This window comes from Anopheles gambiae, chromosome 2 (genome assembly GCF_943734735.2).
Source record: "Anopheles gambiae chromosome 2, idAnoGambNW_F1_1, whole genome shotgun sequence".
NCBI classification, from domain to species: domain Eukaryota; kingdom Metazoa; phylum Arthropoda; class Insecta; order Diptera; family Culicidae; genus Anopheles; species Anopheles gambiae.
The window spans coordinates 30,009,029-30,031,324 of record NC_064601.1 but is presented as its reverse complement, the minus strand read 5'-3'; the positions used below and the strand labels follow the sequence as shown (position 1 = coordinate 30,031,324).

General features: G+C 48.3%; 2 protein-coding genes across 4 annotated transcripts; one reads left to right on the top strand and one right to left on the bottom strand.

Annotated features, from left to right (window-relative positions):
- The first annotated feature begins 8,410 nt into the window (after positions 1-8,410).
- On the top strand, positions 8,411-17,354 carry LOC1273001 (transport and Golgi organization protein 2). 3 transcript variants are annotated; one of them, XM_061645038.1, is made up of 3 exons: positions 8,411-8,764; positions 15,713-16,924; positions 16,995-17,354. In XM_061645038.1, exons 2-3 carry the CDS (start codon positions 16,266-16,268, stop codon positions 17,215-17,217), a joined length of 882 nt encoding a protein of 293 aa, XP_061501022.1. In that variant the 5' UTR covers positions 8,411-8,764; positions 15,713-16,265; the 3' UTR covers positions 17,218-17,354. The 3 variants fall into 3 exon arrangements, with proteins under 3 accessions (XP_061501022.1, XP_311935.4, XP_061501021.1); XM_311935.6 differs by lacking the exon at positions 8,411-8,764 and adding an exon at positions 14,635-15,434; XM_061645037.1 differs by lacking the exon at positions 8,411-8,764 and adding an exon at positions 14,939-15,539.
- On the bottom strand, positions 17,276-22,296 carry LOC1273002 (RRP12-like protein). Its single transcript, XM_311936.5, has 8 exons — positions 21,750-22,296; positions 19,428-21,677; positions 19,196-19,355; positions 18,864-19,136; positions 18,476-18,756; positions 18,247-18,401; positions 17,634-18,177; positions 17,276-17,548 (listed from the first exon to the last, which is right to left on the bottom strand). The coding sequence occupies exons 1-8, from the start codon at positions 22,154-22,156 to the stop codon at positions 17,437-17,439; spliced, it is 4,182 nt and encodes a 1,393-aa protein (XP_311936.4). The 5' UTR covers positions 22,157-22,296; the 3' UTR covers positions 17,276-17,436.

Here is a 22,296-nt window from a genome sequence, read left to right as displayed (position 1 = left end):
TTCATGGGTCTGGGGGATGTCCCGTAGCCGCAAAGCCCGTAGGCCCAAGGGATCAACAACCGCTCGGCTAAAAATGTGTACCAAAAACCTACCCGCCCCCTTTCACACACTATGCGTGTTCCTCGCGCCTTTACACCCCCGGTTCCCTTCTATTTAGCGCGCAGGCACGCAGGTTCGTCGCTAGCGCGAGCGCTTGGCTTGAGGTCTTTCGCTCGCTTCACTATCCTCATGCTCCCACTCATGCTCCCCCACGTTAAGCCATACGACAACCACACACACACACACACACACACACACACACACACACACACACACACACACACACACACACACACACACACACACACACACACACACACACACACACACACACACACACGCTAATAAAAGCTTCGCCAGAGAAAGCAGATTGCATCCGCAAGGCGAAACGAAAGACAAAAGCACACATTTCTGGCGGTTCCGTTCGCTGTTCTACATTACAGGGCAGCCCTAAGTAGTGCGTTCATTGTGCTGCTCTAAGAAGTGGGGGGAGGGAGAGCACAAAAAAAGCCAATTTTACGGTGGCCTTGAGTAGCGAACGGGGAGAGTCTCACGCACCGTTCTCACACCGTTCTTGGCCGGCATTTTTGCCGGAGACGGTTGCTGTAGCGAATTCGAAATTTCCCATCGCCGAGTTGCCCGGGCACGGCAAGAAAGCGGCGCGGGCAACGTGGACCACAAGACACAAAGTTGGAATTTCCGCTCGGTGTCCGTGTGCCGCCAAGATCAACTGTCTTTCGCCTGCCAGGAGCCGCTTTTGCGCTGAGCATTCAATGCATAAGCGCGTAAGATTTGCGCGCCACCGCCACAGTATCGCTCAGATGCAGATGTTGTACCGGGCAGACAGAGGAGGCTTTGCTTCCTAGCGATTCGATTAGGCTGTTAGAAGTAGGTTTTTCTTTTCTTTTTTGCTAAAACCCGTTGCCCCCGGTTCCAGCATAACCAGCGGCTGACCGCGTTCTTGCAACCCACTTTTGCGCGCTCTCTCTCTCTTTATCTCCCTTTTAACCGCCTGTCCTTCACACGGTTCCCAAAAAATTCTCGCTCCAATTTCGTAGATTTCGCTTCGCATAATCAAGGGTTTGCTGTTGCTGTTTGTTCGATCTCTCTTTCGCTCCTGCTCTCTTCGCACGCTGCGCATCAGCACAAAACTCTGCTGACACGCTTGACACACAGTTGGCCCTGCGCACAGTTTTTGTTAGTGGAGGCTGTAGTTTTGGTCGTACATGTATTTTTCGTTGTTGGTTTCTTTCCCTTCTGCTCGCTTGTTGTTCAAAATTTCATTGTTGAATGTTTATGCTGCAGCAACAGTGACTGCTGGCATCCGTGCCATGCAGCCCGAGCAATGCCTGCGTCGCCTAGAAGGTCATTCGCCAACGAAAGTGTCCGAAGTTCGTTGAACTCCCGGCTCGCAGCGATCGCATCGCAAACGCGCTGGTTATGCGGGGAGGGCTGGTTTTTTTTCTGTATGTGTGTGTGTGTTCGTGCGGCTCGCGTTTCGCGGCCAACCAAAACGGTGGAGGGATGGCTTTTTTAGCTTTTTTTTTGTTTTTGGGCGGAGAGATTGCATATCCGTTACCTCACGCTCTTCACACCTAATTCACCCTCCGTTGTTCCTCCTGGTGGATCTGGTTTGCTGGGATGCTGTGGTGTTGCATTTGAAACTTGTCCAATCCTCCTCCTCTCCTCCTCCTTCTTCTTTCCTGTGCTTCTCGATGCGATCGTACATTCCTGCGGCCTGCTCCTGCTCCGCTTCTCAACGGGATTCCCAAGGATTTGGGGAAGGCATGGTTTTGTGTGTAGAGCATCCCTATCTACTTCGCCCTAGGGTGGCCCGGAGTGTCAGTTTCAAGGTTTAGAATTTTATTACCATTGGCTGCCATTGGCCATCGGCCCCTTGTCCCCCCCCCCTCCTCCATTGGGAACGATCACGCTCGCTCGCTTGATGGGTTTCGGGGCAGAATAAACTTTTGCTTTCGTGTCCGTTAGCATCAGCGTCGTTTTTTGGGCCCGTCAGTTCCCTTTTTTTTTGTTTTTCGCAAAACAATTCCAATTTGGCTCGTCCGTCACCACCCCACACTCCCCCCGTGTGCAGCGAAGAATGGCGAAAGCGAAAGTTTTCGCAGGCGAGAACGTCCGAAGAAAGGGCAGCCGTTTCGAGGCCTCCGAAGATCGCGATCATTAATTTCTCGAGGCCTCCGAAAGAATTCTGCGAAACTGCGAAACAGCGCGAATGCCATCAACATCCGTTAGCGCTGTGAAGATGTGCGGTAGATGCAGGAGAAGATGCTGCTGCTGCTGCTGCTGCTGGTGGTCGCATGTTATTATGGTTTTAGAGCGACTCTTCTTTCCCGGAACTGCCGGATCGAAACCGTTCGGGGTTGTTGCTGCGGCAGGGTACGAAATTGGCCATGGCTCGGCTCCAGCCCGCTCGGTAAACGGTTTGTTTTGGATGGTGCAACACTCTCGCTTTTGTTTTAAGGGGTAGAAGGGAGGAGCTTCACCCCTAGATGATGAAGGTGAAAGGCAACCGGGCAAGAATGTTTGATCGACGAACGATTGGATGAGCGGGAAGATACGAAACATATTCTATGCGATTGGTCTGTTGTTGTTGTTGTTGTTTTTTTATGATCATTCGCAGAAAGGGTTCGTTTGCCGAAAAAAGGGGCACGATCTCGTCTTTGTTGACGTACGTTTTGGTATTTTGATTATTTTTTATGCTTCATTTTTATTCGATTTCCATCCACTGTTTGATGAAAGTATTCCAAGAAACAGCTAATCAATGTTAAGTAAGTCACGACGAGAGCATTAATTGGGTGCCAATCAACGACGGAATATTTTATTATTTTATATTTCAATCGTCAGGATCTTTTATAAAATCTTGTTGTTGATTCTATAATTATATTATTATTAAATCTTGATGTTATAAGATACCAGGTGGTAGAATAGTCCTTCTGACAGCTAGCCATTGGAAAACCCGCATGTCACTTTTCCCAAGTTATAAAACGTAATTTTTGACAATGCGTTCCCTTTTCAATGGTAAATTAAATTAAATAATAATTAAGACATGATTTTTTTCATCTGAATCAACCGTTTGTTTTGTAAAATATGTCAAAAATGTACAACATGATTATATACGGATTTTGAAGATGTATGGGATTTGACATAGCGACTCTTGCTGGATCGAGAACCCGCACATCAAGAGGCGGTTTGTCAAATTGCTCTGTAGGGTCCTGGGCTCTTAGAACATCCTTGAAATGATTGTATGTCTTCCAATTTACAGTTTGTCGTAAGTCCTTTCAAACGGGCAACAGTTTTGGTTACGGCTGATCTGGATTCTGCATCACTCTAACTATTTATTCCAGCGGTCGACAAAGTTCAGCCCGCGGACCGAATTCGACAACATAAAATCTGGTTCGCGAAAAGATTTCGATGCCTGATTTTGAAATTTCGACCTTTTTGTACACTACTCGCACACCTATTTGAATACAAATTACTAAACATCTTTCAGCATAGCATATCATACCGTCGAACTCTTCCAAATTTGGTTATCGTAAACAGGGATTGACGGACTAATATAGTAATATAGTCAAACTCGATGTTAAATTTCACGCATACAACACTAAAATTGCTTCTACATGACAATGCTTATCTCAATTTGAAAAATGGAACGAATATAAAAAAATATCAAAGATTAAATAATAAAATAATTTTTGGTTTTACGAGTACGACCATTACACACTGTCGCTTTTCAAGAGTAAATTACTGTCAAGAAGTTTTTTGTTTTGTTTTAAAAAAAAGTAATCAGTTATCAATTTATCTGACATGCCATTACTTGTTGGTAAAGCTTTCTATTAGATTCTGAATGCTCTTTTGTTCTCGATAATTTTTAATCCGTTGAGCCTTTTTGTTTCTATCCCTAGAATATCGCCAACATTGTTTGCAGCATGTGAACGGTAGCTATGTTACCGATACTTAACTGAGGAATCTTTACAATTAAGTTTAATAACAGTTATTTAATAATAGGAATTTTAGCCTTTGCTTGGATGATATAATCACAGAAAATTTACATTACAACCGTATTGCATTGCTTAATTATTAATAAATAAATCAATTATTTTGTTTCTTAACTTGTCTAATGTAAAAATGTAAGTGAAAAAATAAAAAAAAAAATAAAATGCATTCTCCTGTTCCTTCCTCCTTTTTTTTTTTGCCCTTTACCTCAAAAAGTTTGCCGACCGCTGGCTTAATCCATTTCAAACCACAATGAGGAGCTTTTGCAAATCAACCGTAAACGAGTGCTTGTGTACCAAAAGATAAATAATCTGAGCTTCACCGCGCTTACCCCCAATCCTCAACCCACACGCAACAAGTTGCTTAAATGCTGCTCAGTTCCTTCTGCCCAATCAATCATCGCAAAACAGGGTAGTAAACAAATGAGCGCGCATTCCCTTCCCTACTCTGGCACACGCGGGGTTCAATGCCGTACAGGTCGGTCACGCCAAAGCTCCAAAACATCCAAGCAACCCCGCAGTACGGTGCAGTACACAATATTGTGTGCGTGTGTGTGTTTGTCGCCATTCGACACTCTGTACGTACACACAGCTTCCTCGCCGGATCAGCCGGTCTAAGCAAAAGGCCGATGCACTTTTCAAGAACACTGACAAAAACCACAATCACAATCGCCGCCGGCGCCGCCGGGAGCTTGGCAAAACAGAGACAAAACGAAAAAAGAAAAAGGAACTATCACCTCCGATTCCCCTTCCTACTCCACTCCCTTGCTTCTTCGTACTGCAGCAGCTGCAGCTGCCCGGCCGCGATCGCCGATGTTGCGCCAATTAGTGGCGAATGCAGAATGAGGGGGCCTCAACCCTATCTAACAAGGAAATGCAAACGCTGGCGGCTGTCTAAACTGGACTTTTCTTCACTATCTCGTTGCATTCTCCCGCTCTCTCTCTCACTCTCTCCCATCTTGCTGCATTTCTTTGTAGCGCGCTGAAGGGGGAAGGGGGTGAAGGAGAATCTAAGCCACGCCATCTAAGCCTCGCGCGTACGCGTCCGGGAATGGTGTACGTACGCCGACGTACGCCGACCGTACTTAGGCCGCCGAGCACATTAGACCATTACGTATGACATCCACGACAGCGGAACGGTTTTTGCCGCTCGTTTGCTCGGCTCTCAAGGTTAGCGTGTCACGTGTCGGGCGGGAGTGCATTCACGCGGTGCAGTGCAGTGCGGTCACAAGTTCCGTGATGGGGCCGAACCACCACGGGACGGCAAGCGGCACACTAACAAGCCCGCGCGTCCCAGGTGCGCCTTTCCCAGCGTCTCGGTGTGTGTGTTTGTGTTTGTGTTTACTATCACCCCTTGGGCGGGGAAAGGAGTGAAGGAGGCTACATTCTACATTCACAAACAGGGCAAAGTAGAATGTAACCGCTGGAAGGGGAATGGGCAATTGGCGGTTGGTGTTTAGAACTAGAATGATGAAATGATGATGCCACTCCTCCGCCCGGCTCTTTGATGCACACGCTGACCCGCAGTGTCCACCAACCACCAACCGTTACTGGCCCAAACGGCCTGCCTGCGTCTCCAAACGGCAGTAGCTGGCGCTTCCCACGCCGTGCCAACAACACTTCCTGATTTGCACTTTCGTCACAGCGCTAGCGAGCAGTACGTTGACCCCACATGGCCGGAATGTGATTCATTTATCCACTACAAAGTGTTGCCGGTTTGCTAGGATCGTTTGGTTTAGATTTCTTGCTTTTATGCTCCATCTCGGCACCGGTAGCGCAATGAAAGGAGCTTTCGGGAAGAAGAGCAAGCCTGTCCTGTTTGCTTGGTGCAACTTGGTCCACGATTGGGAATCACCAAATCGACACTTACGCAACCGAGCATTATCAATGCCGCGCACGGCGATGATGCGTTACCAGGCACGGTACCCAAGTGGTGTGGCGCTTTTATTTGTCACAACCCTATGCCAAGTGGTAATCGCTGGTAATGCTGCCATCAATATGCAGCGACGAATTGCGCGCTCGATCGGAAGCGATCGTAAAAATGCACACTTTATTCCACCTGCTGCCGATGCGCAATTAGATGCGCCGGGTCGAGCTGCCGCCTTTATTGTTGCTTAGACAGTAGGTACGGTACGAATATTCATTCAAAAATTGGAACGCTTCCGCGTAGAAATAAATCAGGAAATTCCTATTGATGCATTTTTAGAGTATCGTTTAAAAAAAAGTAACAGTTATATTACTAAAGTATGAATTTAATCAATTATGTTTATGCATTTTTTACGACGAATGTTACAAAATTCGTGTGTAGTTTATATTGGCAGTCGGAAAACTTTTGAGGTAAAATTTACTAAATGATCCAGAACCGCAGGTCAGGAGTAGGATTTGCGCTTAAATTATTACATTTTAAAATAATAAAATCAAAATAATTCATTGATGCTATCGGACACTGCGATTGGTGATGGAGTTATTTGTTGTAATTATATCAGCCAATCAATGTTCAAAATTAGTAGCTCCTATTATTAAATCGTAATTTCATTTCATTGTAATTTCGTAATGTAAGGATTCATAAGTTAAGGATCTGCTGAAAAATTATCGAGTCAAACGTACATTTAGTAACCATCAAAATGCTTTTCGCCATTTCTATCAAACTATCAAACAAGTTTTGCCATTTCAGGCAGATTGATAACTGATTCCTTATAAAAATGCACTTTGACTATCATTGTACTAAACAAACAACAACAACAAACAAACATTGTACATTGTAAAAGCACTTAAAAACTCACTAAAACACTCGTAAAAACAAGAGTAGATTTTTAATATTAGTTTTTGTTTTCAAATACGACCGAAAATAGTCCGGAAACAGATAAAAATGAAACCAACTGATTTGTGTGAAACTTAGAAGAACTAATGGAAGAAAAAAATATTATCGCGAGAAAAATGCATCGATTTTTTTCACTATTACTAAAACGTTGCCTTGTATGTACGGCCTTTACGTATGTCGAATATCTCTCTTTAGTTTATCTTCTCTATACAAAATTTCGTATGCCACTTCCACCATTCTTAAATACTTAAAGTCGTGTTGAAACAATGTTTTTATTACATATTGGAATATTGATCTCTAGTTGAACCATACAGATTGGTCCTTCATTGCACATTACGATAACTAAAGTTGAAAGATACAACGGAACAAAATTTATTCTAAAAGATCTTGAGTAATGTGTATACGAATAGTTTCTTCCCATCGTTCAAAATCAGTCGAATCCTTTCGCGGGAAGAATTGAATGTGGCGGCGGGCCCGAACTTTGCCGACCGCTGGTTTATACAATACTTTTAATCCCCTGGTTACGGGTGGTCCCGTGGTGCAGTCATTAACTCGCACGACTTAACAACATCGCTCGTCGTGGGTTCAAGTCCCATAATGGACCGAGCAAGGATTTACTACTATCCGGCTGAGAGGTATGTACTGAATAAAAGTCCTGAAAGCCTGTGTATATAGGCCGGCGACATGTCCGCGTAGGACGTTTACGGCCAAATAGAAGAAAAACAATCCCTTGGATGGTTTGAAAAACCAATACGCACAGAATATCTCCAGTTACTGTATATATTCATTAAAAAATACATCGACTTATACAAATCATAGGAAAGGTTGGTGTGTACAGTAAAACAAGATTGCCACAAACAAAGTAAAAGAAAAGAGTAACTGTCATATTAATAAAACAACATTGAAAAAAAGTACACCTACTAACCTTGAAATTCTTCAATCTTACCGATATGTTCCTTCTTCTTCCTTCTCTGCCCCACCATTCCTTCTCCCTTCTCTCCATCAGTGTGGATTTAGTGTGACCAATTAAGCAACGGGACACGCACGTGTACAAACATGTGTGCACGCCGCCTCAGTCCCCCCGGCACACCAACACGCGTATTCGCTTTATCAGCATAGAGAAGCAAAGAAAGGAAGAAGAAGAAGAAAACAACACTGCACTTCTACAAAGAAAGACCGAGCGAGAAAGAATTGAAAAAAGAAGAACAAGAAGAAAAAAACACCAAAGAAACGCAGTTTCAAGTGCAACGATTGCGTAGCCCTGATTGCCCGTACACCGTATTCGTCAATAGTTGGGCGGGTGGGGGGTGGGGGGTTGGTTGGGTGTACTTTACCGGTTACTGCACTTGACACACATACTAGCGTGCGGTGAGGAGGGAGGGGGGGGGGTGCCCTGGGGAAGGAGCCACAACTGCTGAGTGTGTGGTTGAGAGCGTTTTTTTATCTGTTTTTTCTCCCTTTTTTCTTTGACTCATCCCAGTCCATTGCCCTTTTGTGCCCGTTTGTGTGTGTGTGTATGTGGTTGCGGAAGAGTGTCACCGGTTTCATCGAGGGCAGAGTAATCGGACTAGCCGGAACCCGCTAGTTGCAGCAAGTCAGCTATAGTGCGCGCAAGTCGCTAGGTCATTGCCATTACTTTGGCATTAGAATGCCTCTCCGCGCGAGTGGGATGGAAGGGGAGGAGGAAGTACAGGGCAATGGTGCCGAGTCGAGTAAATGGGACACGAGCGACCGCCCCGCAACGGATGCAGCTGGCGTCATTTTCCGGCGCAACACGTTTTGTCACTAAGTGCATATACGCGCGCGCGGCAAAATGCGCCTTGGCGCAGCTGTGTAATGCAATACACGGGAGCGTCCAGTTGGGGCTGTGCCGGTGCTGTGTATGCTGGAAGTAAGTGTAGTCGACTGTTATTTAAAAAAATAAAGCGTGTATTTTTAGATACACTTTTATCATATATAATAAAAATTCCAACCCGATTTTAGTAGCACTCATTCAGTAAAGGTATTTCTGTAATGGGCAACACTATATATAAAAAAAGTTAATCGCAATGCAACGAAACAGTTATTCCTGGCCTAGTTGCACGCTAAGGCCGGTGACTAATACCAGCACGCTGCGGCGAACGTTCATAATACATATACCGCGAGCCGGGACCGTGCTCGTTCGCTCGTTCGTTCGTGTGCCGCGCAATTAACACCCGTGACAAGTCACTAAAACCGTTCCCAGCAGCAAATCACCGCGGCTGTGACGCAAAACACAATAGCCTGTCAAAGGAAGCGGTGACTATGGAAGAGGTGTGCGACGAGAGAGACACAGAGAGAGAGAGAGAGAGAGAGAGAGAGAAGGAGAGGAGCCGGACGATAGAAATCGTTACACCGGCAGCCAGGGCCCGCACGATATTATGCAATGGCAGCAATCCCGAGGCCGGCAGGCAGGGGAGCGAACCGGGTAATTTTACCATTTATGCATCCAGAATTTATTACCCGTCCCGGCTAGAGCGCCCAGCTTTTGCATAGGAGATCTGGTTTGACCAGCTTTCGTGTGTGCCCGTGTGTGCCCGTGTGTGTGTGTTAGCGATGTTGTGTAATCGAAGGCCGGATCCTCTTCGCGCAGGGGCATGCGCGTTGGAATAATAACAATATAAAAAAAGAAATAAAAATAAGCTTAATAAGCCAACCCCTAGCGCCGATAGGTACTGTTTGCCGCCAGCCCCGAAATAATCGCGAAAAAGGGATCCAACGCACGCGGTCGAGGATCGTTGCGAGGATGATTGTTGAGAATTCGAATGTTGCGTTGCTAACGGGGACCGCTGTTTGGCAGCGCCTGCTTGTGTTACCTTCGGTAGCGTTCCTTCCCTTGCAATGTGGTTGCCGTTCTTCTTCTTCTCTTTTTTTTGTTGCACTACACCGGTACATGCACGTGAATCGTAACGATGATGATGATGATGATGGCGGTGATACACGCTGAACCCTTGCCAAAAATCCGGCTGACCTTGGACCTGGATGTTGAACTCTACGAGCGAAGGGCCAGCTTCTTGGCAAGGATTCCATGTTTAATTCAACACACCGTTTACAGTACCGTGCAGCACGAGAGAGATGCGGTGAATGTGTCAGAAAGCGAATAAGAGAGAGAGAGAGAGGGCGGCTCTTTGATTTTTTGCGCCATTTTATCCGCATTGCACACACACACACACACACTCTCTCAATGGGTTGAAAATGCTTCACAAAACCCTTTCAGTTCGAGTGTGCATTGCAAGATCGTTGACCCCATACCAGGCACTGCCCAGGTGGTTGCCAAATTTTGGGCAGATGTCATACTGCAAAACCAACCCAAAATAACAGATCCAAAAGGGGAAAATAAGCCTTTGTAATGTGTGTGTGTGTGTGTGTGTGTGTGTGTGAGTGTTTTTTTGTTGTAATTCTCCTCTTGTTGGTGCTGGTGTAAAAAGGACGCCAGTTGACAGAAAGTGCGCCCAAACAAGATGGGAAGCAAGGAAACCCGTTTCGACAGACCGGGGACCGAAATCAACCGAAAAACGTGTATGACCCGCCGAGCAGCGCAAAAGGGTTGATTGGACAAAAGCCGTGCCGAAGCGCTATAGATTGACCAGAAGAGAGCGCTAGAAAATTGCCTTATGCAAAAGAGCACGATCTTACCATCCCTTCCTCCCTCTCCCCCCCCCCCCTCCCTAGATGGACACTAGATGGAAGCGGCACCGATATGCTGCTGCCCGTTGCCATTCGCGGTCGGTCATTCACCCCGACCACCAGCCGCTGGAAGGCTGAAGTGCAGTGACCCACTAAACCACCCCCTCCGTCCCACCCATCGCTGGATGAGAAGATGTTTGAGAAAACATAATAAATAATCAACCACAAATCCCGACATCGACTCCGATCGGCAAGCACCGTTGTTTCAACCCGGGGCCCCAAAATTGCCCAGCCCCACAGCCCGGTGACTGATTAAGAGTGACCGCCACCGTCGTCGGCACTGTGTTTAGATGATGGCGCAATCGAGTGCACCAAACTGGGCCTCGGCCCGGCGAACAGAGCGCGACAAAGCGATCGCCACGCCGTCGTTTGAGATGCTGTCCCGAGGTTGTGTGTGGTGCTGGGATGGGCCTTTGTTTAGAAGGAGCGAAACGATTTGTAACACACACACATACAAAAAAGAAGAAGATCTGAATCATCTGGTTTAGATTTGGTTTGGCTGAGAGCACTTCATGTCGCTGAGGGCGGTATGATTTTATTGTTAGTGGTTCATTGCTCCCGCGGCACATGTGACCTACCATGCGGCTCCATCGACTTTTCCGATTGGTGGGTAGATTCAGCTCGCAAAGAGAATACAGTTGTATGAAAATGGTTAAAGCAACACGCAATTGTTGTTGTTACTTGCAAAATGCTGTTTATGGTGTCAACCCCATTTATACAAATGAATCTTTTTTTGAATCATAATTTTACAAACCTGCCCAAGCAATAGATGCAGTTGAGCTGCACAGATGCAGTCCTCAAAGGAGTGGAATGTTGTAATATTGTTTTACGCATTACAATGTTTAACTTAAATAAACTGTGTCTCGCTCGAACATACTATTTTAGCTCACGACAAAACCTTAATTCTCCTTTGAGCTGAAGCTCGGTGGCTGATTCAAACGCGATGGGAGCTTTTTGCAATTTGTTTACAGCGGTATTCCATAGTGATTGTGGAAAGTAAATTTCATTCCCTTTTATAGTCTCGTGTCTCAATTCTTATCGCATTCTTGACGTATTTCCATATCCCAAGCATTGTTTTTTGTTAAGGGTAGAACATTGCTTAAACGAGAATCGAAGGAATGCTTTTGAATCACTGAACACGAATTCTACTACCAGTGAGTTTGGCGGATGAACTCACACGGATGAATGGACTGGAGTTATCGTTAACAATTTAAATCCCCAGTTGGCGATCGTTTCCAACTCTGTTGACTACTGCAACACATTTAAAATCCAGCGCTTGTTATGAAATAAAAAAAAATCTACTTCATTTGCCAGAATCATACAAGAAATCAACGATTCACACACCAACATTTGAAAGAATAAAACGGTCGTAAAAAGAATATTGGAGAACTGACCCACTAAATCGAAAACAAGGCAAGCGATGCGTATGCTTGGCAACACTCAAACACCCCATTTGCATGCCCAATCACACACATTAACACACACCACACCTGTACACATCGGCAGCCTCCCCCCGTTGGCATCATTCAATTATGCAAAATCGATACAGCAATAACAACGACAACGTCGAGAAAAACAACAACAACCAAAAAAACACACCAACATCCAACGCCTACTCTTCAGCGAACACAGACACACTCGATGCTCTCCCAGCGTCGTCTTCCTGGTGCATCCAACATACACGCGGGTACGCGAATCACGCTGGTGCGGTTTCTCACGCCAGCCAACAATCAAAGCCATGGCGGCGGCGGCGTCGGCGTTGGCGGCGGTGTCCGCGTGCCGCCAGTCGCGTAATCTCATCGCTTTCGGGGTGCGAAGGTGCCACCTTTATCCGATACCGATTTGCATTTCTAATGTTTCCCCTCAACCGGCAGCGGCGAGGCGTTTGGTTGGTGACATTTACACGCCATACCAACGACACGGTTCAAGATGTGCTGCTTCTGCTGTTGGAGCTGCAGTCAACATACACACACACACACACACAAACACTTGTGGCAGAATGGTGTGCCCGGTGCGCCCAATCGGTTGGAACGATTTCTGTACCGGCAGTTTGAGGTAGCGTCGGACTAAGCGGGAGCGGCCGGTGGTAGCGCGACACGGCGGTCAGCGCTTTCTGTGCCATTAAACTTGTTCAAGGTCGGTGCCAGATCGGTGGCTGGGTGGGTGGGGAGAAGGAGAAACCGATCTGTCATCTTCGATCCTCACCGCTCCCCAGCAGGTGGTGGTGATGATCGCCAATGCAGCTGGAGAAGTGCGCGAGACTCGAGTGGCCACGATGAAGCACGTGGTGGTGGCGTATCAAGTGGGCTATGGCGCGAGGCGGCCTGTTTGTTTACAGCGGTTGGCGCGGTTGTGCTCGGCGGGGCCGCGCGTTTCATTAAATAAAGCCATGCATTCCATAGCTGGTTTCGTCGGACCGGATGCTGTTAGGATTAGTGCGGTGGCCTGCAAGACACCACCAAGCATGATCGATTGGTGGACAACGCTATCCTAATCCAAGGTTGCGTAGAGCAAGGTAAGATCTAAAGGTCTGCTCCGCCGGGGTGGATTGGTATTCTGTCGATTGCTGTCTACTGTACAGCTGGCTTAAACGGCTTAATCCGCTGACCACAGGCTCAGGCGTTGGTTTCACAATCGTTCTCAATCAGACGACGACATTGACGCCGAGTTGTAGGAAACTCGGGCAGCCCCATATCGGCCATTGATCTTAAAGTGGATCATGTTTTTTGTTAGCCTAATCACGTTGCTCACGCTGCATTCATTGAATTTTGGCGTAGGTTCCTCGTGCCAGTTCGCATGGTAGATAACCGCCATTGCCGCCTATCTGTCAATAACCTTTCGGCTATTAATTTCGGCACAGCGCTAAAAACAGGCCGTGATAAGATGTGCCGCACGTCCGTGAAGGAAAGGCAACTGGACTGCATCGTTAACGGGGTTGGGATGGGACACGGTACGACCGGTCAGCCTATCTATCGTTTCGTGTCACCGCTTAATCGCGCCGGCTCAAAGGGTCATGAAACCTGGCCAAGGTGGATCTGTGCCGAAGGCGGGTGTCCGATGGGAGGAGGAGAAACCCGATACAGCTCCCGCTGTATCCACCCGCAAGCGCATCGCCGCACAGGCGGCAGGCTAAACGAAGCACGGGGTGAACGAACGATCTGGCGGTCTCGGTAGTTCCGGCAATGCGGCCATTTATCGTTCGTTCAACCCGTGCGCCAACCAAAACCCGCCCCTTGGGGGAGGGTTTCGGGTGGCCGAGGCAGGAATTGCAATCATAGGCAATCTAGCCCGATTGTGCCCAGTGTGATTCATGGTCACCGCTAGGATTGGAGCGGTAGTGGTATTGAGATACATTTTTTTCGTGGTTGAATGTTATCCTCATCTATGCAATGGGGGTTAAGAGATTCGGCTGCACATTTGGGTGCCAAAATCGTTAGAGTTCAAGAAACTTGAATGTTAACGAAATAATGTAAAAATAGAGCTTCCCAAATTGCCATTTAACGGCACCGACCATTCAAAAAATCTGGGACTTTCTTACTTATTGCCACAACAATTATTCGTCTTTTAAAAAAATCTTATGAATACTCTTAAAAATAATTCAGGAATTTCTGATAGTAATTTATATTCTGCCGACACGTAACCGTTTCCGGTGCGGAACCGTGGTACACTCGTCAACTCGCACGGCTTAACTGCATGCCCGTCATGGGTTCAAGCTCCGTGTGGACCAATGTCTCTCATTCGTAGTACTAATTATTCTGCTAATTGTGACTAATCGATATCATAGTCAGACAGGCCTTGCCCGACAACAAGTTGTGTCAAATAAAGAGAAATAGTTGATCACATATCGGATAGTTTTAGCGTTCCAAAAGCCGCTTTCGAATGGGATTCGAACTAATTTCAACCTTGCAGAAACGGGCACGTGTCTATTCAAGGAGTATTTTGGCAGCCATGCAAGCATACATTAATTTCAATGGTTTAATGTATCACACATTTTTATTCAATCTTACCAAATTTACCAGCTGATCCATACCTTCGCCTTTTTATTAAACAGGACCTTTTAAGAGTCAATTGAAAAATCAGTATAAACGTAGGAACAGAACGTGACTCGAGTTTATATTAAAATGAAAATATCGTACAATTATAATAGAGCTTACACTGTTTTTCGGGTCAGTTTCTAATGTAAACGGCATTATTCAACAATCGCACGAAGTGTTTCCAACAGGCCAGCTGACGACAGCTGTTGAAAAACATCTTGAATGTTTTGAATAATTATACTCTCATTGAAAATTGAGCCATAAAGCAGTGTATAATTAGAAGTAGTAAATATATAAAAAAATAGTAATATCATATCTGAAAACATTGAAGTACTTCCGAACGTCCACCACGCTTGCACATGAAACGAAAGATTGTAGCGAAAATATTATTGTTGAGCTGCTCGCGCATCAACCGTCGCACAACTTTCGTTCAACACTGTACCCGGCGGCGGCCGCGACTCTAGCTTTCGAACGTGTTTACCAAGCTCACCGAAGTAGGCTACTACCGCTTAGCGTCGGCATCGGTCTTCGCAGGTGAACAGCGCGCGTGAGCGGATCCGGCGGTTGTAAATTTACCTTACTATCGCGCTTTACCGCACACACACACACACACAGCCAGCAGCCCCTCGGAGGGTAGCAGCGAAATTTTGCTCCACAAACTACGAGCGCACTTACCAGCCAGTGTGCACAGCGACAGTCGAAACAGCAGCTAGCAGCAGCCAAGTCGGACCAGCGCAGAGGAGCGCAAGCCGAAAATCATCTGCCCATCATCCTGTTCGAACAGAGGGGGTTTTTGGTCGCTGTTCTCGATTACTTAGGAAGGTAACGCTTATCAGTACTTTTTTTCTCACCTCATTCAATCGATGTCGCTATCGAGCGTAGTAGCGGCTACCCCGCAGGAGGCAGGCCAATTGGCCCATCCCAAAAGTACGTCATTGATGCATTCACTGCCAAACACGTACACACCAACTATATCGTTCACACACTCCCTCACCAATCAAACAAAATCACTCCACAAACCATTGTGATACGACACGTCATTCCGGTTACTTATCTCGTCGTTTTTTGTTTCTCTCCCCCTCCATCTTTTTCTTCCACAGCAACCTTGATAAGGTGTAACCGAAGTCGGCAAGCGGTGGACGGATCCGGACCACCGGAGGCGACCTTTGACACACCACCGCCGCGTAAAGAGAAAACACGATCACGGTATCGAGACGATATCGTCGGCGGAAGAAGGCCACGCAAGGAAGGTCATCAGTCGTCGAACGCTATCAGTGCTGATTGGATTATCATTGCGCCGAAGCGACCAGAGCGACCGTTTGTTGGTGCGTGTGCATCAGTGTGCATCCAGCAGCAGTCACAAAGCAGCAGTGGCCATACGAACATACGAAGGTTCGACAACAAGGCAGAACAAAAACAAAAGAAACGCAACCAAACGCGAACACACAAAAACATTCGAGCGGGGAGAGCAGGTTTCGCTTTTAATTGCAAACAAAGTAGGCAGGGTAGAGGATCGCCAAGTGTGCCAGCAAGAGTGCCGAATCGAAAGTGAACAGCCAGTACGGCACAGTTACAGTCGGTGTATCGAGTGTGCAGTTGTATGTAGCGAGTGATTCGAAGAAAGAGTGGTAAAATACGTTTTAATCGTTCGTGATGTGTATACTGTTCGTGTACGTGGACGACGGTTCCGTCGCAGGGCGGTACCGGCTGGTGCTGGCATCGAATCGGGACGAGTTCTATGCCCGACCGGCCAAGCTGGCCGCACCGTGGGAGGAAAACGCCCGCATCATAGGAGGCCGTGATATGGAGCCGGGCCGCGAGGGTGGTACCTGGCTTGCGATCGGTAACCATCCCGCGGGGCAGATTAAGCTCGGTGCGCTGCTAAACGTTACCGGCGAAAATAAAGCCAACGTTACCAATGGCCGGGGACCGATCGTGGCTAACTTTCTGAAGGGCGAGCTGACCAGCCGCGCGTACAGCGAGCAGCTGCTGGCGCAGGACAACTTTGGAGCGTTCAATTTCGTGTCGATCCAGCTGGACGCGAACGGCTCGGATCGTTCGGAAGACCGTTCGGAGGGTCGGAACCAGTCCGGCGGCGCCGTGTTGCACACGAGCAATGCACCGCACAGTATTGACACGTGCAAGACCGGGCAGGCGCTTGGATTTGGCAACAGCACGCTGGAGAAACCGCTGCAGAAGGTTTGCCGCGGAAAGGAACAGTTCGACGAGATCGTCGCGAGATGCAACGTGCCGTTTGCGGACAAGGATGCGTTAGTGCATGAGCTGATGGGACTGTTAAAGAGCGATGTCCGGTAAGTGCCCACGGGCGTACAATTGTTGTTATAACTTTCGATTAATCTTACTTCCAATCACTTCTTCCAGACACTTTCCGGACCCAGAATTGACACGGCGCGCTGGACAGCATGCGGAATTTCTTTCGAGTGTTAATGTGCGCATGCCCAACGGTAGCTATGGCAGCCGAACGCACACCGTGATCCTGATCGATCATAACAATCACATGGAATTTATCGAGCAAACTTTGAGCGGCACCGATCCACACACGGGCGAATGGATAACGACGCGCATTGAGCGGGAATTAGTGTAACGTAGGATCGAACCGTACCACCACAAATACCCAACTAGGTACGATAATATCATCTGACTTTGATATAGACAAATAGGTTAGCCTTCTATATTCAATTTATAAACAACTTCTGACGAAAGAGGGAAGTCACAATGTTATGAATGTTTACATTTGCTTTTGTCGCATCACAAATCTCCTCCGAAGACTGCGTGCGCCTCGCAGCTGCATCGCTGCTTTGAGTTATTTTCGCTTCGTGCCAGCCTTGAGCAGGCGTTTCTTCGACCCGGCAGCTGCACCCTTTCGAGCACCTTTCACAATGCTCTTAAACTGTCCTGCATTTTTCGACCGTTTCCTGTTTGTAAAAAAGGGGCACCAGTTTGCGATAGTTAATGAAAATGTTGAATGTTTGAATTAAACAACAACAAAAAACTACTTACCTTCGATTGAGAGAATTGCGGCTGAGTGGAACATACGCGTACGGTTCGTGTTTGCCCTTGCGCAGCATATCTCCGGACGCTTTCTTCGTCCGATATTCGGCACCGGTCGATACGTTCGATTTAGCAGTACGGTTCGACTTGCTACTGTAGCCCGACTTTACCGAGGCAGCCGTTGGACGATGAATACCCTTACCGCCGGCCACGTACCGGCTAGACGCGCCGGACATACCGGAACGAGCGCTAAGTGCATCGATTGCTTTGCGCTTCCGGGACGAAGGACCTTCCTCCTCTTCGTCCTCGTTCGGTCGGTACTCCTCCTGTTCGGCCTGGCTGTCGTCACTGTCGTCCTCGTCGTAGATACGCTTTTTGGTCTTGTCCGCGTACCCAAGCGCTTCGTCCGGATCTTCGTCCGAATCCGAATAATCTTCAATGTCTTCGATGATGAGCCGACCGTCGGAAGCCGTCTTAAAGCCACGGTTGGCATCCTTGTGCTGCTTGCTGGTACCCGGACGGGAGTGATCTTTCTCTTCCATTGGTTCGTTGGCTGCAACCATTTAAAAAAAAAGGTTACGATCAGATACTTTCGTTTATGCACACACACACGTTTACATACTTGTAATTTTTCCAATCGCATCCAGATCTGCTAAATCCACGATGTTATCTTCCGATTCCTTGATGTACGTATCCAATCCCTTCTTCTTTGAGCGATTCTTTCTTTCATCTTCTACGCCCGAATCTGAGTCTGAATCCGCGAGGATATCATCGATGCTGTTGAGGGAATAAGGGCCATTATTGCAATATCTTGTCCCGGGGTCCCGGTTCTTACCCCTTCCGCTACTTACGTTAAGCTCTTCTTCTGCAGTTCGCTCGTAAAGTCATCCTCATCATCCTCCTCGTCCTTCTCTTCGCCATCCTTGCCGTCGCGGCCCTGTTTGTTGCGCTTTGCACGCGACAAATCTTTCCTTATTTTCTTCAACCGCTTGTGCGTCTCCTCATCATTGCCCGGTACGAGCTGTATGACTTCCTGCGCACCAAACCGCTTGCACAGCTTCTTCCAGATGTAACCCAATATCAACCGACAGTGGCGCTTGGTATCGGGCACCATCATCGAGAGCGATTTGACCTTTCGTAGCAAAAAAAAGGGTAGACGAAAGAATTGGGAATTGAGAAAAGCAGTTTAGAATTTACACATTGCCTGAGGGCTGACGACGACGACAAAGCAATACTTACGATCAGAGACAGATAGTTGGTCACGAGCGGAACGGGAAGAATTTTGGTGTACGAGTGCAAAAAGTGCAACGCAGCGTCAACCTCCATGCGTGTTTTGCCGATGAGGAAGGTGAGCACCTGGTCCAGCATGAACTTGAGCGAATCGATCGACAGCGAACCGGTAAACTTTTCCAGCACCGCACGCAGCACACAGATCGTGTTGGTGATCAGTTGGCTGTCACCCACGAACCCGGCAATGAGGAGATCGATGAACTCATTAATCTGCTCCTGGTTCTGCAACGGTCGATATGAAGATAAGCAAATATCTACCACACAGTACTGTCTCTACTTACATCAAACATTTCGCCAATCTGTTCCAGCAATTCTACCGCAATCTGTTCCTTCTTGACTGCCTCCAAATGATACGTGGCAACCACTTCCGATAGTGTTCGTGTCACCAATTTTCCATTCAGCAGTACCGTCGGCTGCTTGTCTAGCATTATCTTCAAACATCTGATAAAGCAAATTATGAGTTTGAGTAATGATTCAATGGAAAGCAGAAATTCCTTAACCGTTACTACTTACGCCAAACGCGGTGCCTGAATGCCGTCGTACGTCTGGTGCATCGTGCCGAGCAGCAGCTTCTCGATATTGCCCAGCTTGTCGGACACAAACGCAACGCAGCCCTCATTTTCCGAGGACAAAATTTCGCGCAACAGTTTAAACGCTTTCTTCATCTGCCGGCGCAGATTTGCATCCCTCTTTGCGACCGTGTCCTGCTTCCGGTCCTGCTTCAGGATCACCGAGATGTACTTTTTATAAATCTCCTCCAGCTTCTCCTTCGTCTGGTACAGGGCGAGCTGCTCTACGATATCGAACAGCGTGTCGTAGATGAACGTGCCCGGCGCTTTCTCCTGCAGCTGCTGCAGTGCCACGTTAAACATCTCGTCCAGTACGGGATTGGGCGTGATCGAGATGTATGCCTGTATCGTTTCGAACGCGGCCTGGCGGACCTCGTTCTCGTAGCTGCCGTTCGGTTTCGTGGTGTAGATGTTGAACAACCGTGGCAGGAAGTTTTTCGCAAACCGGCCAATCTCCTCCCGCTCGGACGGTGTTTCCAGGTGCTTTATCAGCTCCTTCAAACCGTCCAGTATTGGTGCCCGCAGGTCGGGGTTTTCGTTCAGCACCATGCCGAGCGTTTTCGCAATGAGGCGGAAGTTGGACACGTCCTTCGGTTTGCGACAGAAGCCGGGAAACAGGCCCCACAGCTGGCAGCACAGCAGCTCGAAGATGTGGGATTGATGTTTGTTGTCCGTTTCCTTGAACTTTTGCCACAGCATGTAGCACTGGTAGGCCAGCTTCAGTATGACGCTGTTGAACAGCTCGAAGCTGGAGTGCTGCAGGCCTTCACGCAGCAGCGGCAGCATCCACGTGCGGTCCAGATCGATCTTCCCGTCCGAACCGGCAAGCGGTATGCACTTCAGCACCAGCTGCGTGTCCATCGAACCGACGGCTTGCAGGACGGCATGCTCGATCTGGATGCGGTTGGAGGACTGTGGATCATACCGCGCGCCGAGTGTCGTCAGCGCGGGTGCAAGCGTCTCTCCGAAGTAGCGCCCGGTAGTATCGAACGCTATGGCCAAAATGATGAGCACTTGCTTCGAGGCATGCCCGAACGGTGCCGTGCAGAGGACGTCGATGATGTACTTCAGTGACTTCTCCAGCGAGGCGCGATGTTTTTCCACCTCGACCTCGTCGGCACAGCACGGTTGCACACACTCGTACAGTATGTCCTTGAGCGCATTGGACGCGGCCGACACCACGTCCAGCTTTTCCGAGGACCAGAAGTCTTGCGTGCACACTTGCACGAACTTTGGCAGCGCCGTGCTGCACAGCACCAGATCGTACTTGGCCAGGAACAGGTGGCCCTCCTTCAGCACCGTCAACCAGGCGATGATCTGTCGCGAATCGGACCGCTCCGGACGGTAATCGTACAGGGCGGAGAGCAGTTTGCCGGCCAGCACCGGCGTAAGGTTTTCCGTCTTGGACGTGAACAGCGAATGGAAGGTTTGGAAGCAGTTCGTTCGTATCAGCACGTTGGTGGCGGTCATGATGGAGAGCAAATTTTCCGACACCAGCTTAATGTCGTCCTTGTTGAACACGGGCAGCGCATTGTGCAGCAGTCCCAGCATGTGCAGTATGACCGTTTGGTTGCTGCCGAGGTTTTCCGGCTTAAACTGGGCGATGCAGAACCGTGCCACACGCCCCCCCGCAGGATGGTGCTTTACCGCCGGTGCTACCTTTTTCGGCTGCTCCTCCTGGTCGGCGGTGTCCTGCTGCTTCGGTGGTAGCATAAAGCAGCTGCCATGTATCACGGCTACCACGGCGTGCTGGGCTGCTTTGCGCAGTTTCGGCTTAGTGTGCGTGGTGAACGCAAGTATTGCGTCGAAAAACTTGAGCGTCGATGACATCTTCCACTGATCGTACGCTTGCGCCCGCAGCAGCACCGAAATACAGCCGATCAGATTGCGCGTCATCGTGTGGTTTTCCGTTTCGGTGTAGCGTTCCAGCAGCGCCAGCAGCGTTTGGGCTGTGTCGGAAAACTTGCGCCGCAGCACACCCTCCGGCACGGACTTGATGCCCATCGCCAGCAGCGAGACGGCCGCATTGATGTCGTTTTCCTCCTTTGCCGCCTCGATCGTTTCCATCAGTGCGAGAAAGTACTCCGTGCTGCTTTGGCTCCCCGACTGCTCCTTGATGACCTCGGTGAGAGCGGCCAGTATCGCGAGCATATCTTTCTGTAGCTGCGAATCAGCACGGAAATTGGTTAACAACCTGAGAAAGAAAAGGTTCTCATTATAGTATATATTTTCTAAAAAAAACAACAACATCGTCTTTACTGCTTACTTCTTGAAGCTCATGTTCGAGCAGGCACTCCAGTTGGAGGCAAACGTTTGGAAGGTCTTGAACGTTCCCGGCTGCGAATCGGACATCATCTCATCGTCGCCATCTTTCATGCTGAACGATTTCATACTGGCCGCAATATCGTTCACCGTCGGCGTCTTGGTTTTGCCCGCGCCACCACTACCGTACGACTGGATCGCCTCATGCTTCAGTACCGCCTCGAGCGTTAGCTTGCTTTTCCGGTCCGACTGTTCGCCGGCCGCCGGAGCTAGGCTCAGGTTGGACTGAAAGAACCGGCCCTTTGCCTTGGCGCGATGTTTGCTTTCCTGCGGATTGGAGGAGGAAGCGCCTCCCTTCTGCCATCGCTTCGATCCGGTCTTTCGCTTTAGTTTTGAACGAAATTTATTCATTTTCGTTAATTACAGTGTACGTACGATAGGAGAAACTGTTTTTATTGCCGTAAAAAACGCACTGAACGGAGCAACGCACGTGCACGAGTTTCGACGAACCGAATGAAAACAAACATGCTGTCAGAGAGCTTCGCTGACAG